The sequence below is a fragment of the Clavelina lepadiformis genome, chromosome 3, assembly GCF_947623445.1.
Source record: "Clavelina lepadiformis chromosome 3, kaClaLepa1.1, whole genome shotgun sequence".
NCBI classification, from domain to species: domain Eukaryota; kingdom Metazoa; phylum Chordata; class Ascidiacea; order Aplousobranchia; family Clavelinidae; genus Clavelina; species Clavelina lepadiformis.
In genome coordinates this window covers 24168973-24188516 of record NC_135242.1, presented here as the reverse complement: position 1 = coordinate 24188516, position 19544 = coordinate 24168973, and the positions used below count along the sequence as shown (strand labels likewise).

Here is a 19544-nt window from a genome sequence, read left to right as displayed (position 1 = left end):
TTGAAACTTGCACAAGTGGCTATTTATCAGTTTATGTGTTTGTATTGTGATGTGATCACTGATCACATGAGTCGCAAACTGCCCTTAAGTCATTTTTTCACTTAAATTGACGCATTTGGTGGAATTCGGCGAAAAAGTTGTGAAAAAGTTGTGAAAAACCAAAATACAGTAGACTTTCACATAAATTTCTGCACGGAAGCATAGACTAACAACCATACAACCCATTTCTGGCGAAAACTCAATTTTCAAAAAATGTGACTAAAGTAGTTTCTAAACTCAGGTTTTCAATTGTTACAAAACAATGAATTGGTTTTACAACCTTCAGTCGTAAAGTAGAATGTCGCCAATTCTTTTGATTCATTGTTTTTCAATATTGTCTGGAAAAAAGGTGATGTAGGCCTACTTCGGACGGATCGATCGGATGACGTACTTCCAATAAAAATAAAATTGACTTTCGTTTGATTTTACTGTGTTTGTATTGCAACATTTCAAAGTCCGCTGAAATCCGCTTCAAATAAAATTGGTTGTCATGTGGTTATACTGACTGTGTTTGGATTGCGACAATTTTATTTTATGTGATGTAAAACTTGTTGAAACTTGCACAAGTGGCTATTTATCAGTTTAGCTTACGTGCCGTATTAACACGATTTAAGCCGTAACTTATCAAGTTTTTTATCCCATCATTTATGCAGCTGACATTCAAAGGAGTCTTACAATCGGGAGCAGCCGTAATTTTAATATCAAACTGAAAAGTTTATTTGTTTGTGATATTGTCGTGAAAAATAGAAATTAGAAAGTATAATGCAGTAGCTTACCGCATCGTATGTATCTGTACAACTTACTGTACTGTACCATTACATGCAGCATACAAGCAAGAGGGGTTTATGATAGTTGTTTTGCACCAACACTGTATAGTGAATGCGATATTGTAGCTATCAGCTATAATTTCTTAAAACACCAGGACTGCCTGGAATAATACACTTTAACGTTGATGAGCTAAAGTGCCAAAAGAAGCTTATACAGTCGACATTATAATCTCAATTTGCAAAATTTAAAGAAAAATCATAAAAGTTATTCAAATACATGCTGTGATCTCAGCTTGTTAGTAAACGTTTTTCGTTTGCTTTGTCTGGTTAATATGGGTGGTAATGTGTTGACACGTCTGTCTTTTAACTATAGAGTCAAACCGGAATTTAAAAGAAACTAGGACCCATTATGGTAGCCTTTTGGGGTTCAAATCTGTTCTAAAACCTTGAAAATCTAAAGCAAACAGCTGAACCGGTAAGTGCCAAATAGTGACCTCCCTCTGTAACGTAATAAATGCATTATCTGATAAAGGATTTGACTCAGCAGAAAACGTGCATCTATTCAGTGGCTGAATAGTATGATACCGCAACTTTTGCGAATGCATGTATACTGTTCTGGCTTCCATCGTTTGCTTTTCGTACTTTTAATTCAATAAAAGGTTTGACAATTTTGGTGAAATCTAAGCCAGATATCCGGTAATTTACTTGCTTTCAAACATAGCAAAAGGTGTGCATTGAATAAACGTTCTAAGAATCTTGCTGCTTGTAAACCCATAAGCATTTTTTATTTCTTCATCCAAGGAAAGAGTTATTTTTGACAAACTGCAGGGTTTTGGGCAATTTTATCAATATAAAACTTCGAAAATTTTGATTTTTGCTGTTATAATTGTTTCCATTTTTCAAAGTTTGTGGAAAACTGCACTGTTGTAAATTCTTCTCTTTATACTTTATATCTTATACTAAAAATCACCACTATATATTTATTTAACTTGCTTCATTAAAATTTAATTGCATTTTCAAATCAAAAAACAATTTTTTACCAGACATTATTCTCAACTACGATTGTTATATTTCTTGAATCTATATGGAGTGTTCTGACCTTGACTTGTCTGACGACGACTCGTTGAACTGTCACCCCCAGTTATTTGAGAACAACACAGCGGTAGGCTCTTGACATAATTTGAGTGCGCTTGCCGTGAAATTGGTAAAATATTAAGCACATGAGCATGCTAAGTTTTAATGGACCCAAAAATAATACAAATGCAAAAACGTTATATTTCCTTTTTATCAGGTTCCAGTTACGGCTATTGTACAGAAAAGATTTTAAGAAAAAGATTTTAAATATCTTACAATATTTTGTTGTTTAGATATCGAGTGAAGATGGACTTTTGAGTCTACGCCCAAAACGGGTTTCTGAAAAATTATTGGATAACAAGGCGGAAAAACAGTAAAATTTACTATGTTAGGCTTTTAGCTGTGTTTATATCGAAATCCAAAATAGAATACCTTGGTTTTATAAAAGTTTTAGCATAGAATATCTAATCCAAGGCTGCTTATTGCAAATCTTACAAATGTAAAATTAGGATTAACAGTAACTATGGCGTCATTATAACGGCACGTAATGTAATGTATACACTACTAACGTAAAATGAATTAACATGATTTGACATTTGTCATTTAAAATTTTTATCAAAAATAAATTTTTATAGTTGAATTGATTTTTCCGTAGCTCTACAATTGTCTCTGAAAAAGATGATTTAACACAAACTAAAGATTGTTATGAATTGCCTGAAGTTGCTTCCGAACTTCAGGAGCTTTGCTTGCATCATCCTGTTAGAGATGATACGACGTATGGAGCAAATGAAAACCGCTATCTTGCACTAAGGAACTCTTCTGCACACAAATGTTTTACGGTTGGTTTACAGTTAGCTCGGTGGCGAAGCTGTTAGCGTGCCTGGGTCATAAATATGCTGGTATCGATTTATTACTAGTTGCGCTAGCTCGTTAATATAGTTGACTTGGCAACGACGCTTGCTTCTCCACTTATTTGGACTTGGTGAATAGTTCCAACTTCAAGCAATTTCAGAAAAATAACGTACATGTGACAATCAGAACTTGCACAAAGGCTAGCTCGGTAACGGAGGCTCCAGCGATGAGCAATCACCGACGGGTTTAAGTCATGCAAAGACTTTCATAAGTCTAAGGATACAAATTTTGATGCCATATCATATACAGTTGTAAAAAATGTTGTTCAGCAACCCATTTGTTCCGCTTGTTAACTTTGTTTACGTATTTCTTGTTTACAATCACTTTCTAACATAAGCTTTAAACGAAATATTTTGAACAAAATAATATTGCCAAATTATATTTTTCTTCTTTCTGTTGCGGATATGAAACTTCCAAAATATAAATCAACTTCTACTTTTGTCTGTTTTTATGGTTTTTGATTTATATAGTAGTACTCGTGTTTCAGTCATTAATTGAATGAATTAATAAAGCACGTTTTTTTTCGAAAAAGCAACACATTTCCAACCCTGAATCGACCAACAATGAAAGTGACATAATTTCTACATCGTAAGTTTTGTCTTGTGGTATCTTATATTGTAAAGAAGCACAATTTAAGAATATACCTGTATATAGTTTAAAGTTCAATGTTTTATATGCTGCTATTGAGTATTTCTTGAAGTTACCTATCTATTTTGCCTCCTTTTTGTTCCGTATATAACATATACTCAGTTAATGACTCCTTTTAGCGGAACCGATTGGTTTCAAGATGACGTTGAGTACAAATCGGATTTACGTGAGCAGAATATTGTGGATTTCGGCAAAAAGTTGAAAAATCCAGCTTTTGAATATGATGAAACAGTTGGTACATATTTACATAAATCACAATGTTTAGGTAATCGTTTTCTATAGTCAATATAATAACGGAAAATAAGCGACGAGTGTTACTTTGAGCTGATTTGTTCTTTTTTATCAAACTGTTTTTGGATTTTATGCCGTTTGAAGTATAATCAGCGCAAAAAATATTGCCACAAAATAGCAAATTCTGAAAGAGCAAAATTACAATAAAATTCAAAGTATTATGATTGTGGCATAATTTCGTTTGCTTCGTGATTGTCAGGATACACTAAGAAAAACAGCATAAAATAAGTCGGGGACAAGTTTACTTTTCGTATAAATTTTTGCCCATAACTTTTAACCGCAATATTTCCTAAAAAATCACGTTAACCTTATTTTGCAGAAGCCATTGAAGGAGATTGTTATCCAGTACAAACGTCAACCGTAAGTTTGCCGATTAATTATGTTTGAAATTGTTTTGCAAGATAAATATCTGTGAGATATTTTGCAGATTATTGGCCCTTGGCCGAAGACTATAAAACTGGGTGGATGTGAAATCATGTTTCCAGCAGAAGCTGTTGATAAATGCACCATGGTTGCTTTCACTTTGTCTAATGCTGAAAAGGAAAAGGAACGTGTCATTTCTGAAGTATTCGATTTTTTCAAAACTTTCGAATTCCTAGGATTCCTATTCGCAAGCATTACGATTTTATTACTTGTTTCGCTATCTCCTTTTTTGTGTCGTTTCAGAATCCTGAAGAAATTACAGTCACTCCAGTACTTACATGTCTACCTAGCATGCAGTTTAAGAAGCCTGTGACAATAACTTTACCAAGTTGCTATAAATCATCTCAGGGAAACATGCCAGTAACTGTAAGTTATTGTTTCTTGTAATAAACATATTAACCTATGCATTGGACATTTTGATAATAGCATAATAACTATAACATAAAGTGTGGCTTATATGTTTTCTATTTACTTACTGTGCCGGTTAGCTTTAAAATGACAACATGTTGAAAGTTGTGTTTGTTTAGCAAGAAAGCGGTTAATTTAGAAAGAAAGAAATCAAAGAAAAGATTATGTTTAACATGACATGTTTACTTTCTAGATCAAAACAGAGTACGGTGGTGAATGGACAACGGTGTGCGAAGTGCAATGCAAGGACGGTTTTGTCACCTTTGCCTCAAACTCGTTTTGCCAGTTGGTTTAGATTTGTATTAATATAAACACTACTTTTACTTTTTATTAGCGCCCAACTCAAGATAGTCAGATGTGTAACGGCAAGTAAAGCCAAATGTAGTCTGTTCTCAAACTGCAGATTATCGTGTAAAGAATGTAACATCATATTTTTGTTGGATATTTTAAGGAAGAAAGGCATAACCAAAGAAAGCAATGCTGATATCAAATCATTACTGCTCAAATTCTTGCGTTCTGACAAAGAATCGGGAGATCCAATGATAGAATGCAGAATTCTAAAGTGCTTTATTAAGGATGCAGATTGTGGAGTCCCACAATTTCAAATTGATATCAGGTATTATGCCGTGCACATAAAATTATATACTTGCCGCTATATACGTATATTTAGGGAATGTTCACCTCATTAAATTTGAAAAATTTGTTTGCCAACAAGCTAGTCGATTAGAAATTTTGATATATCTGCATATGACGGAATTGGGTGACCGTTGTTGTGATTAAAGAACCCCCTAGCAATATTTTGTCAGTTTAGTGAGCCAGGTCGAATTCGGGTAAAACAAAACGTTCAAAAAATATAATGAAAAAAATGAAATAGAAGCCAGTAAGCATCAGAACAGAGACGAAGATAAAGTTTTTATCGCCCGGGGACAGAGGCAGTTTTTGCGCCCGCACTTTTTAGATTAAGTAAATACCGTATTAAATAAAAAATTTGTTTTAATTTAAGGCGGGATCAAAACTTAACCCTGTTGTTTAAATGTGAAAAAGCTGAACTTGATCAAAGTGAGATAAACATACAAAGCAAAGAAATTTTCCGTGAAAATCCAATAAATCCTAGAATGATTACGTTTGTCACTGACGAGCCAGCACGTCTCGGTAAAGTCACCTGTCGGGTTAAAGATGGAGCAACTCAAAGCAAAATAAACGAATTTTCGTTTCCTTTTCCACCGTTGCCAACTTCTACTGTGGAAGGTGATTTTTAGTTTCTTATCAGAGTGCTAATATTGTGAGTTTTTAGTTTCTGATTTTTTGTGGTATTCTAAAATATCATCGGTACTGGTTTGAACGCTTATTTCCATAATTGTCCAAAATTCTTACAGCTAAATTGCTTAATAACAATTAATTTTTTTTAGATGTAATAATTAACTTCCAGGTGCGTGGAAAAGTAATAATGTTACTAAAGTTACTTCTTACCAAAACGTTTTTCGGGAAACGGAAACACTTTTTTAAAATCTTACTGCTAACACTATAATTAATGCACCAAATTTTGACCTTCCAGACATCGCTGCACATACATATATATATGCATAGATATATAATTTAAACATATTGAAATAAAGCATACTGGAGTTTTTGCAAATAATTTACGTTTATAATAGGCCACCTCTCGTTACTGGTTAATTCATTAAACCTGTTTGCACAAATTGTCTAGCGCACATCTCTAGCAACATCTCAGCAAAAGACTTCTCCAAAAAGGCAAAATTAGATTTGGACGCTTTTGAAGTATTGCATGCATCTCAGGAACATTACGAAAATCACCTTGAAAAGCCAAACGAGGTTTTATTCTTGTTTTTATTAACGTTTTTCGCAAAGTAAACTATAGTGATGTAAAATTGTCACCAACTCCAACCGCAAATAAGTAACTAGATAATTAACAAGCCTGTATATACAATAACGAGTGACAAATAATTGTGTGTTTCAAATGCACGTTTTTTCAGAGTAAGCATTTATGTGGATGGTTTTTGTTGTACTGTATTTGCGTAAATTTATGCTGTAATTTTTCTGTACATGAACAGATATACCAAATTCGTGCGACCCCGAAAGGATACGCCTTGATTCTGAGTAATATTAACTTTGCTTGGGAAGCCCTCGATGAAAGGAAGAAAACCAAACTGAGGGACAAGAGAGAATACGAATGCAACTTGATGGAAAAGCTTTTTAAACATCTAGGTTGTGAAGTTGAGGTAGAAAAGGATAAAACTGCAAAGGTTAGTTGTTTTAATCTTTAAGCTTAAACAATAAAAAGCCCCAAGCATGCTTTGTAGAAATTAAATATATTTCAACAGGAAATGCATTCTCTCGTGAAAAACTTTGCGATGCGACCTGACCACACTGATTTCTGTGTTATGTTCATCATGACACACGGATGTAGAGGTTCTGTGTGCTTTACTTTTCTAGCATTTTACCAGCTAGTTGTGATCAGTAGCTTTGTCGGTTGATTTTGAATATATTTTTTTGTTTCTTTAAATCTTTTAAATCAATCTGAAATTTTACTGAAATTTTATTTTTAGATGATGGCAATCGCGACTATTTGGTCGGCATCGATGGTAAATTTCTTAAAACTAATGATCTTGTAAAAATGTTCTGCAATGATGAAGTGAGCGAACAACTGAACGAAAAACCTCGATTGCTGTTCTTTGAAAGCTGCAGAGGAGGTAAATCTCTTTGTTTTTGATGGTCAATAACGGTTTGAATTTGTTGTTTTTACTACCAACAAACTGATGAAAAGTGCGCTTTTCACGTAAGGCAGGAGAATTGTATGTAAGTGTGGCAGTAACGTTTTCCGTTATGATATGGTTTGGAGTGAAATTGCTTATTAATGTAACGGTATTTAATCAGCACATTTGTAATCTTATCATCAGTTGCTGTAAACAGGAGAGTTAAAGTCGTAAGCCAAGACCCTGCCACGAATGTAGCTAAAGGTACGTATGGCATGTTTACAGTGCATTTTGGTGATAGTTTGTGGAGTTAACTTTACTATAAATTATTATCAAACAGCTATCACCGAGCAGCTGGAAAAAGATTTGGCATTCGCATCAAGTAACAAACAAGCATCCAACAATATTCCTTATAAAGCCGACGTCCTTTTGGGATATGCTACAACAGATGGTATAAGTTTTTTATTCTATTTCTGGAAAATATTAAACTTCGTTATTTGCAAATTTTTTCCTTGTATGTAACACTGATGACGCAATAACCTATACACTGACTTGTGCATTTTTGCAGGCTTCAAAGCTTTTCAGTGTTGGTACACCGAAGCAATCGCCCAGATTTTTTCAAAATTTGCCAAAAACACACATATTATGGGAATGCTTCCAATGGTACAGAGACACTAAGCTTAGCATTTGTAAAAACAATCTGAAAATGTTTTATTTAGATTTTCACCGTGTTAACATTTCAATTAATGCAGGTTCGGCAGGCTGTATCTCAAAATAAAACCAAGGATCAAGAGATGCAATGTTCGTGTGAGGAAACGTATCTTCGAAAAGACTTCTACTTTTTTCCTGGAATTGGACAAGATAATGATGATATGTCGAAAACTGAAAAATCAAACTCCAGTAAATCTCTGGACTGATGAACGAGTCTACTAGTTTATGATTTGTCTTCGCAAAGGATCTTTGTCTAAAATAATTCCATTTCAAAAGTACTTTAGATAACCACAAGCGTTTCGTTTAATCGATTACGTCACTATAGTGAGGTCATATTTAATAAATCACGTTTTATTGTGCTCAAGAAAAGTTACGCAGTATCCTTTAACTAACGATGTTTAAAGATAATTATTGATTCCCCAAACTTGCGCTTTTTTCTATAAGTTGTAAAGCGATTGAGCAAACCTTAATGATTTTATACCAACACCGGATCTTGCTGTCCGTTCTTCTGCGTTTCCAACGTAATCAGCAAAACTTTAGCCAAACGCTATTTTTTTACTGTATTGCCTTTGTTATCACTCCTTTGTACGTTTGTGACATAGTAACTTTTATGACTTACTTCCGGTTATATATCAAAGAATCGTGACCAATGAGTCATCACCGCCTTGTGTGCAGACGACTATCTGAGCATATTATTTTCGTATACAGTATTATATCAGTATTATTTTCATATCAGTTTTATTTTCATATCAGTATTATTTTCATATCAGTTTTATTTTCATATCAATTTTATTTTCATATCAGTTTTATTTTCATATCAATTTTATTTTCATATCAGTTTTATTTTTAAATCAGTTTTATTTTCATATCAATTTTATTTTCATATCAGTATTATTTTCATATCAGTTTTATTTTCATATCAGTTTTATTTTCATATCAGTTTTATTTTCATATCAATTTTATTTTCATATCAGTTTTATTTTCATATCAGTTTTATTTTCATATCAGTTTTATTTTTATATCAGTTTTATTTTCATATCAGTATAATTTTCGTATACAGTATTGTTTCATGTTGCTGTACAAAGCTTTGTACTTTCTATTTTATTGTTGACATGTTTGCAATCAATTGACGTTCAGAGTTAGCTATATGGTGGCCCATGGTAATCACTTCAATATTTGCATTATTTTTTAAAACTTTTTACGTAATTTTTTGCTTTTATTTTGAACGTTAATTTTATTTTGTTTCTTTTTGTTTTAATCATCAATTACATCATAAATACATCATTTATATGATACATTATATTTTATGGGAGCACGACATATGGCCGCGGGAAAGTGGCCGCGAACAAACTCACCGGGGTCAACTGAACGTGACGTAAATTGACCGCAGACAAACTGACTGTGACATAAACTGGCCGGCGATCAAATTAACCGTCGATAAATTGGCCGGCGATCAAATTAACCGGCGACAAATTGGCCGTCAATTTGGCCGTCAAATTTGGCCGTCAAATTTGGCCGTCAAATTGGCTGATTGCTATTTTCATTTCTTTTTTATTTTTATTTTGGGAACAAATTGCATTTTTTCACGTAGGCCATTGTGATCACACTGTGCGGTATAAGTGCTTTCGGTACACATGGTTGCAATCTTTTTGTGTAGTATATATGATTTTTATGAACGTGTGTATTAATTGCAAAAAGAAACTCCAGGTAACCTCGAATGACTTTGAAAAGAGAGTTTAAAGTTTAGATACATACAAAGTTTAGACAGGTTTAAGTCGTGCAAAGACTTACTTCAGTTCAAAGATGAAGGTTATCATATCATACCAAGATTTAAGCTACCATTTAGGAATTTCGGCTTAGATACAGAAATATAACCTTTTTGCTGAAGTAGAGGGCTAGAGACAGCTGTTTTACGTCACAAAATGCTTTATAATATTTCATTAGGAAATCTAACCACTGAAGAGTTTAAAAGCACCAACCAGCGACAAACTTAAATTATCTTAATGGCCGCTAGAGCTTTTTAACTTTTGTGTTAATGTGCATTGTTGATTATCCGATCTAGTTGAGACAATGATTTTAGGAGATTTGAACAGATAATAAAAAAAAAACGAATAACTGAATTCTTATATTTAAAATATAAAACATTTTTTTTACATTTCACGTTGCTTATCGAATATGAAGCCATCTTAAATTTTTAAATACAATATCGGATTTAATTTTTAAAGATGAACTGCAAGTACAATAGCATTAATGAGAACAACCTTTATCAAATACACTGTATAGTTACAGCTGCAGGAGGCTTCACAGTTTGCTTGTTTTATTATGTAGTGTTACGTCATAGGGCCAGTCTATCAGTCGACTGGATGCCGTTTATTCTAGGTACGAAGCAAGAGCTAATTCACAATAAGTAGACAATGGGCCATTTACAACAGTATAAAGTAGGCTACAAGGTGTACAATGTAAAATGACAAGTTCATCTACAGTGCAACCTCTATGACACCACGACAATGCAGTTTTTAAACAATTTTGACTTGGTAAAAAATTTTGAATTTTTAAACAATTTTGACAATTTTTGACCTAACGCTGTAAATTTGACAAATTTTTGACTTTTTTTGACAAGTCAAAAAATAATCGCCCTAGTAATGACTATAATGACTAGGGCAACCAGTTTTTTTGACCTAAAAAGTTTAAATTTTGACCTTAAAATTTGCAAATTTTGACCTTATTTTGACCTAAAAAGTTTAAATTTTGACCTTAAAATTTGCAAATTTTGACCTTATTTTGACCTAAAAAGTTAAAATTTTGACCTTATTTTGAAAAAAGCTATACTGATAGTTCTCTACACTGTCTATAGCAACTTTCTAATCTAAAGCAGCATTTAAAATTGACAAAACGCTTTTCTAGTGTTGACTTTTATTCGTTTCTGCGTATTAAGATTGACAACTTGCAGTTTCAAATGCAATGCCTTCACATCGTGACGTCACCAGACGCGCTGAAAGGCCTTCCCTCTCTTTGTGGCTTTGGTTCTAAGTATAATTTGGGGCACTGGAATTGTTTGCGGTACAAGAAAAGAGAAAAACGGAAAAATAATATTACAGAATGGTTACAAAATTACAAGTTTAATAGATTTTGACCTAAAAAGAAGACCTAAAGAAACAATTTGACCGTATTTTGACCTAACGTAACATTTTGACTTTATTTGACCTAATAACTTCTATAGCACACGTCGTACAAAGCTGAAATTTGTTTTGTGCTTGTTTGATAGCATTCTGAGCAGGTTAAAAAATTGACCATATTGACTTTTGGTTGCCCTACTAATGACGTTTACTACAAGATGTCTATCTTTGTTAGTAACGACGTCATGCGTAGCAACGTCGAAGCCAAGACAGCACTCATGAATAAGATAGTGTTATGGCCTGGTTCAGGCGCGGCGTATTCTCTCGTCAAGTTAAACTTGGAGTATGAAAAAATACAAGATACGACAACTTGGCTAATATAGAATCACAATTTTAATGCTTAAAACACCCGCTATGCGTATAGCCTAGTTTTTTATGCTTGCCTAGACTGCTAACTGACACTGGCCGAGTTTTGCAAAGGGGTACTTTTGTTTTCCATGAACTTCTTTGGCGCATTTTGTGTGCGAAATTTTTGTGCCTGATAGGACAGAACTTCTGCGAACTCGGTTTTCAATTCATTTAGACCTTGAATTGGTCAAACTGTGCCTATTACCCATAGCCTAGTGCAAAGTGTGGCACATTCACGCCGAATATGGTTTTATAATAAACAAACAAAGAAAAAATAGTTGTTTGAAGGCCAATTTATTATAAGCAAACAAAAAATTATTGTTTCAGTGTACGCCATTACATCAAAATTTGCGTCTTTGCACGCACAATTTTTCGTCGAAAACTGCCTTACTTTCGTAAAGGAAAAATATTGTTGTAAAATATTATTAAAATATATAGCTTTACCAACCAAAATACTTTGAAACAGTTTAACAGGTTTAGTCGTGAATTCATTATTTTATAATTTGTTTCCAATTACCCTATTATTTGTAGCCATTTGTAAAGCCACAAGATTAAACTATTTACTGCAAGCCTACCCAACATACGAGATGACATCACAGTTTTGTAACATTTATTCCCCCCAGTAATACTCAGAGCTATTTCTGTTGGAGTATTCTGAAATGTTGAGTTATCCTTTGCTTTAAAACACTTTGTTAAATTGCTGAAGTTTTGCAGAACATTTAGGCGTTGTAGCAATAGAAAGTAAAACAGAGCATGGCCGGATCTCAGGGTGACCCCATGAAGTGGACGATGCCGGGGTGGAGAATTGAGCAAAAATATTCGAACAAAACTTTGATTGGAAACTGGTGTGAAGAAACAAAATTGGTAAAAATTCCTCAACGTTTAAATACAGTGCAAAAGTCTTTTTGAAATCAAATATTTTAGCAACCAGTTTGGATGAAGCCTTTTAGCAGAAACAACCAACAAACACAACCACACTTAAACAACTGGTTTGCTCATTTTAACCTATTTATTGTGTGTAAATCCCACTGCTGTTATCTCGGTTGATGCCTTATATATGTCAGTATCATAATGCTGATGCAGCAATTACTTGCAGCAATTACAATGGTCTTTATTCAAGTTTAATTTAAGCGCTCATGAAGCAGTTTTAAAATTTGATGAACCAAACTATTGCAGATTGGTGATAACGACAGTAACTGATCTTGATTTTTTCTCATAGTTCCAACGAGGAACTCATTCCAACACAAGCACTCATAGAACTGACTTCAGGTTATATCCTGACCATAAGCCGGACACAATCGTGAGGAGATCGGCATTGATGAGGAACGATGGACTGAGCAAGGAGCATGTTTTTACACATCACGGGAAGCGGTAATGTTTAATGTGAAACATTTATCGCTTTTTATTCTCTGTTTGTTTATAAGTTTTTATTAGGAAAGTTATTTCACGTATTCTTCTGCAGCCCCTAAAACATTCTTGAACTGATATGAAAATTTTGAAATTACTTCAGTCGCTGTTATGCGTACTACTTGCATAGCATCTGTGCATTTCTGAAACGTTTTAAGGAGCCAAAGGTTTTGTAGAATGTTCAAGAAAGTTTTAGTTGAAAAGTGCTACTGTGCTGGACAATTTTTAATTCAAAATGCTCTTTTAACCACAGTCTTTCCTTCATTTAAGTCATGTTTAAATGATAAAAAGTCTGTTCACTTCGTTACATACCAGATACAGCAACAACATGATATCTTGGTACGACGAGCAATTTAACAAGCGAGATCGAGAAGTCGGCGACAAGCTTCCTGAGCTTCGGAAGTGGGACGGTCACAAACTTGCCTGGGCACCTGAGAGATCCGACTACCCAATGCAGGGTGAGACATAGAAACTTTAATTGAGGCCGACTTTTTAATTTTTTTTCGAACCCATTACTGAATGTCAACAGACTTAAGCAACAGCACTTTAGCTGTTTGTGTGTTAAATTGATTCTCATAGAGCTGGTAGTAACATATCATATGTAATTGGAAATGCATTACGGAACAGTCAACAGCCATTACAGTTTGAGTAAAACGTGTGCATTGCCAGACACAATGCTCTTTACTCTCTGTGTTCAGTTGAAGTCCGATTGTGCAAATGTCTTCACGCAAAGAATGTATCATTGTTGTCTGTCACATGTCTTTAACAAAAGGAGAGTTTTATCCATCAACATTATTATTGTCACATCATTGAAACACGATGCTTCTAATCCACTTCTATTGTTTACTCGAGTTATCTGATATTGTGATCCTTAATCCTGTTTTTGTTTGATAACAATAAGCACGGTGATAAAGCTGGGCTTTGATTGTTATTTACAAGTTATCTTTCCTAGTTTATTGTCTCTTCACTAAGCAATGTTTCTACTAAAGGTGTCATTAAGTAGTGATTTTTTGATGATGGTAAATTGATAGATTCCTATTTTATGATGTAACAATAACATTCTTTTAACTGAAGGCCTTCCAACCAATTTTGGACTTTCGGAGAGAGCGAGACAGCGGTGGATTGCAGAAGTGAAAGCGAAGCGACAAGGTCACTACTCAACAGATTACAGGGCATCATTCACCCGACATCCTTCCACGGCGTTCCCTCATCGCTTTGCCTCGGCACCAAAGTATCTGTCGAGTCATTTCAACCCTATTAATAAGGTGAGTTAAGTCATTTGTAAAACCTTCAAACATGCGACAACTTTTGACGAAAATGATCAAACACTCTTCAACCAACAACTTTGAAAATAGTGACTCCCACTTCAAACTTTCATGACCCATGGCCCGCTGCCCTTCAATGAAAATACAGTACAGTACATAACTCCGGTGAAGTCTTCTGCGGTTGGGCCCGCTGGTGAAACCCCCTAGCGGACCACTGGTCCAATGTTGAGAACCGCTGTTTTAAAAGAAATGATGAACTATTGATAGCAGCAATTATCATTAAATATTTTTTGTTGTTTCAGATCAACAAGGACTTATGGTTGCGCCGGACCCCATTTAACATGGCTCCCGAGTATCCTCCACATGTGGCTCCATCATCTGCAGTTTAGGAAATAACGACTTTCACTTTTTTACCGAGTTCTGTGAAGTATTTGCATAATGTTTCTTTTTTATTTTGTCTTATGAGATTGTAGAATTTCAAATATAATTGTTCTTGCTTTTCGTACGAGAGTTTTGAATTGCATTTTTCCTGACACCGTTGCCACGAACAAATGTTAGATTTATAGAAAATGTTTTAACCGTACTTTTTACAATGAAGCAATTTCCCCACTTCTGGTTGGACCATTTCCATTATTTTTACCATCTATCCATTGGGAGTTATGATAAACTGCTGTGTGGTAAACGGTGTTATATTTTGATTTTTTTGTTGTTATAATTCGTGAGATTTTTGTCGCTTTTGGAAAAAAGTTCCGTTTAATAAGATTTTAAAACACTGCTTCTGACAACCAGCCATAAGTTACTGAATACATTGTCATTGCTCTTAATCACCTACTACATACGTAGTTAGAAGTTGTCATGTCTATTGCTGTTTCGAACTGCATTGCACTTTACCACTGCACTTAAACTACCATACAAGGCCTGCTTTTGTGTGTACGGAATCCTTTCAATCTACTTGATTCGCTATCAAATTGTTGTCAATTGTAAACAGTGCTCTCAGACAGCTGTGAAAAGATGTAGGCCCATGCCTTGCAATCACTGGAATTTTAATTGTAATTAACTTAAGTGGCAGTTTTCAATAACTTTAGTTTCTTGGAAAGTCATAGATTTCAGTCAAATCAACTTCAAACCAAACGCATCTGTTCATTATAAAACCACAAAAAAGTTCATGACATTGACGGAAAAAATTGATAACAGTTTGCTTAGCTTTGCCGTCGCCAACATAGTATTTTCAGTTGATTGTGACTCTAACTCTAGCGATCCAGTAAAATTATATCAGACATGGCTTCACATTCTTTCATTGAACCATAGTTGAATAATTTTTAACATGGGACACTAACTTATCTTGGAAGTTGCGCCTCATTTTAGTCAAAACACAATTATGCTAATTTAAGTATCACTGGGATTCTGCGAAACATCAACTTGAAATTGAACTATGTTAGCGCAATATTTCAATAGAAATGCACAGTGTATGAAACGTAGATAAAATATAAAATCAACATAAATTACAATCTAAGTTCCTTATTAAATCTGCACCAATTTCACCTTTAAGTGTTTGGTGGCAGTATCTGTTTCATTCTGTGAGTCCTTGATACAATCTGATAATCGTGAGGAAACAGACAATACAACGCCAAATCCAAACAACATGCTGTTAACCCCCACACGATGGGGCTGCTCGTAAACACCGGCATAGTGTAATCAACTTTGGCCGGAGACGTTGAGCTTACACGAAACTTTGTATAACGGATGTTGGACGGATCACAAAGGAAATGAATTGGAACGGTGAAAACATCAGAAACCTGCACATATAAATTTTTATGTCAAAGATTATTCAACGAACAAAAACGAGTTTCAAAGTGGTTGGTTTTAGCAGATTACAACACCTCATCGTGATTTGGTTTCAAATCTTTCTGATCGATTTTTCCCAGATTTCCGATTACTCCATAAACAGATATCGTACCACTCTGTAAAATGAATGGAAAATAATTTCATATAAACAACAAAATAGTGAAAATGGTTATAACCTTGTCTGGAAGTGGTGGAAGCATAGTCCAAACATCAATATTTTTCTGAGGAAATCCTATTTCTTCTTCACATTCCCGCAATGCTGCATCTTCCAATGATTTATCCTCACGATCTACCGTTCCTCCTGGAAAACTGACATAATAACTTTATGAACAAAACTTTCATTAAAATTTAAGAATTTCACAGCAACAAAAACGCAATTTCACAAAAATTTACCTAACATGGCCTCTGTTTAACCTTACAGCCTGGGAACGAACTGTAAAAAGCACTGATGGAGTCTCATCAACTTCACACAAAGCAATAAGTACGGCAGCATTTTTCTTTCTGTTGCTCCATGCATTTGAGTATGTCTTATTATATACTTCTGCTACTTTTCTTGATGTTTCTATGCATTGTTCTTTGCTTTCATTGGTGAGAACATTCGAAATTTTTTCCAGATACGCTGCACTTGATATATTCCGGTGATGCTGCAACCAACATCTTGAACAGACTGATAGCAACATGATAAAAAGTGAGTTAATCTGAAAATCATAAATATGTAGGTGTTATATAATTCTTTTTGGCAACTGAATGTATCCGACAAGACGTAAGGTTTTAATATTAGCAAATTTAGCACTAAAATACACAAACTTTCTAATCTAACCCATATGTGGCATAATTAACTACTGAATTGCGCATGAAGAAACATGATTTGGAGTTGTAAGAAAATGTTAATAACTGTTTTGCTTAAGCTCTCAGTATAAGATATATGGATTTTAAATGAGCTGTTTAAATGTAAGTGAGGCGGCCAATCAAGTGATCCCATAAAAGACAAGGACTTGATGTATTGATAATCTCTATCCTCGGAGTGAGGTAAGTCTTTACATGACTGACACCTGGCAATAATTTCTCACTAGTTGAGCCTCAGTTACCAAGCTAGCTGGTTCCGATTGTCAAACACATTTAATATAGGCTAGTAACTAGTACTGTCCACTGAACAGTTCTAAGCAAGTGTCGTTAATGCTATTGATTAATTGATGAGACTGCTACAGTGTATATCTCACAAGGCAGACTGCATAACTTAAGTAGGCAACTAGGTCAGAAACAAGAACACACAAAGAGTTAGATTTTGTTCTATGCCCTCTGAAAAATATGGAAGATTTTGAACAAAAACCAAGTGTTCAAAGACACAAATTGCAATTCTTTGTTTACTTATTATAAATTGGCGTTCCAACAACCAACTTTTCTTTGCTTATTTGTTATAAATCGACATGAAGATAAAAAAGTTAGGCACGCACATTGATGAATCTCGTGCGTGCAGGTGCTACACTTTCCACTATGGAAGTACAGTCGACTCCGCTTAATTCGGACACTTTGGTTCCGCTCACTTTTGGCCGAATTAAGCGGAGAAACGGCTTTGTCCGAATTAAGCGGAAAATCGATTGTTCATTTCATGGTCATGCGTAAAGGCAAACAACGCATTTAAAATACTGTAGTGTTGCGTAATAAATGAATTGCAGCTGCTCTATACTGCAGTAATTGGCACTGATCGCATAAAACGCACAAGAGTACGAGTAAACGAGTAGGCTACGCATAAAACGCACATTCTGAGCCGCTTCCTCTCTGTCTTTAAACCTCGTCCACGAAGCATAGTCTCTTCACGTTGTTCACGCAGATTTGCATCATTTTTCTGCCAATCTTGCAAAGTACGTTTTGATATCCCCACCAACGCAACTAACTGCCAAACTGGGTTCCAGGTCGATTCAACCCACGGACGATTCAACCCCGGACGATTCAACCCACGGACGATTCAACCCAGGACGATTCAACCCCGGACGATTCAACCCACGGACGGTTCAACCCGCGGACGATTCAACCCGCGGACCATTCAACCCGCGGACCATTCAACCTGCGGACGATTCAACCCACGGACGATTCAACCCAGGACGATTCAACCCCGGACTATTCAACCCGCGGACGATTCAACCCACGGACGATTCAACCCAGGACGATTCAACCCCGGACTATTCAACCCGCGGACGATTCAACCCAGGACGATTCAACCCACGGACCTTTCACGTACTATTGGCTTAGGTTATCAGTATCACCAAGTTACTTTGTAGCCAATATTATGTAAGCTAAATAAAGCTAATATATAAGCCTAAGCTAATATAAAGCTTTTTGTGTTTCCTTTTTTTTCTTTTACCACTTCTTGTTAGCATTGGTTGTAGGCCTACATCAAAACACTTATTGTTTTCTGCTTTCCAGTAAAACCTTGAATATTGTTATTTTGCCCTATACCTATACAGTACTTTGCGTACATTTCTGTCTACGCCTGCTATTATTTTTTGTATTTACCCGTGTAGATCGGTTATTATATAAAATGTTCTCCTTTTAGCATTAGGCTAAGTTAACATTTTTGAAGTTTTTGAAAAGACAAAATGCTTTCGACCCACGTACGCAAATGTGTGTATTTATTTTCTTGCATGTACACAAATTACAGATATTTTTATAGACACCTGTTTATACATCGATTAATTAGAAAGAAAGTTGTTTTATTTACAGGTAAGCTTAAGAACAGGAACCTGAACACAAACACAGCACGTATAAAACACAAAGCTGAAAATGGTACTACAAACGGTAATTAATTAGCACATATGAGCGATTGCACGCAGATACATCAATTTATCTGGCTCATTTGCATAAGTGCAAACCTTTGCCGGAAGTCTGTGAGCCAGGTGCGTGTATTTCCTTCGTGGTTGGTCCAAATTAACAACCATATTGACTTTTTTTGCGTGCAATCTTCATTCCAATCAACAAACAGTTGTTTCTAAGGTTTGAATTTTAATCAACGTGTAGGCTTTATTTATTTTTCGCTAAGCAGGCTTACTAGTTACAACACGGTACATAAACTTGTTTTTATTTCAACACAAGATGTGTATTGGTATAGTGGTAAAAGCGGCATCCGTGCCTGATAACGAACTGCGTAGACGTTTTTGTAAATGGGTTAAATCGCCCGTGGGTTGAATCGTCCTGGGTTGAATCGTCTGCGGGTTGAATAGTCCGGGGTTGAATCGTCCTGGGTTGAATCGTCCGTGGGTTGAATCATCCGCGGGTTGAATCGTCCGGGGTTGAATCGTCCTGGGTTGAATCGTCTGTGGGTTGAATCGTCCGCGGGTTGAATCGCCCGCGGGTTGAAAGGTCCGTGGGTTGAATCGTCCGCGGGTTGAATGGTCCGCGGGTTGAATGGTCCGCGGGTTGAATCGTCCGCGGGTTGAACCGTCCGTGTGTTGAATCGTCCGGGGTTGAATCGTCCGACCACCGCCGAACTGTCAAGGAAGCGTCGTCATTTTTTTCTTC

The 19544-nt window shown here is 35.3% G+C and overlaps 3 protein-coding genes across 4 annotated transcripts; 2 read left to right on the top strand and 1 right to left on the bottom strand.

The window, feature by feature from the left end:
• The first annotated feature begins 717 nt into the window (after positions 1 to 717).
• Positions 718 to 9282, top strand: LOC143450442 (uncharacterized). Its single transcript, XM_076951001.1, has 20 exons — positions 718 to 1281; positions 1850 to 1968; positions 2174 to 2253; positions 2536 to 2719; positions 3325 to 3380; positions 3560 to 3675; positions 4051 to 4091; positions 4159 to 4296; positions 4398 to 4520; positions 4756 to 4847; positions 5014 to 5178; positions 5566 to 5810; positions 6271 to 6395; positions 6635 to 6826; positions 6905 to 6992; positions 7130 to 7273; positions 7481 to 7540; positions 7617 to 7727; positions 7845 to 7939; positions 8029 to 9282. Exons 2-20 carry the CDS (start codon positions 1891 to 1893, stop codon positions 8191 to 8193), a joined length of 2298 nt encoding a protein of 765 aa, XP_076807116.1. The 5' UTR covers positions 718 to 1281; positions 1850 to 1890; the 3' UTR covers positions 8194 to 9282.
• A 2938-nt stretch (positions 9283 to 12220) lies between these two features.
• Positions 12221 to 15151, top strand: LOC143450455 (cilia- and flagella-associated protein 107-like). Its single transcript, XM_076951015.1, has 5 exons — positions 12221 to 12375; positions 12731 to 12882; positions 13234 to 13376; positions 13993 to 14183; positions 14486 to 15151. Exons 1-5 carry the CDS (start codon positions 12265 to 12267, stop codon positions 14570 to 14572), a joined length of 684 nt encoding a protein of 227 aa, XP_076807130.1. The 5' UTR covers positions 12221 to 12264; the 3' UTR covers positions 14573 to 15151.
• A 152-nt stretch (positions 15152 to 15303) lies between these two features.
• Positions 15304 to 18093, bottom strand: LOC143450453 (mitochondrial coenzyme A diphosphatase NUDT8-like). Of its 2 annotated transcripts, XM_076951013.1 has the most exons (5): positions 17789 to 18093; positions 16422 to 16726; positions 16205 to 16337; positions 16064 to 16144; positions 15304 to 15979 (listed from the first exon to the last, which is right to left on the bottom strand). In XM_076951013.1, exons 2-5 carry the CDS (start codon positions 16706 to 16708, stop codon positions 15728 to 15730), a joined length of 753 nt encoding a protein of 250 aa, XP_076807128.1. In that variant the 5' UTR covers positions 16709 to 16726; positions 17789 to 18093; the 3' UTR covers positions 15304 to 15727. The 2 variants fall into 2 exon arrangements, with proteins under 2 accessions (XP_076807128.1, XP_076807129.1); XM_076951014.1 differs by lacking the exon at positions 17789 to 18093 and having other exon boundaries at positions 16205 to 16329; positions 16422 to 16560.
• Between the last annotated feature and the right edge of the window lie 1451 nt (positions 18094 to 19544).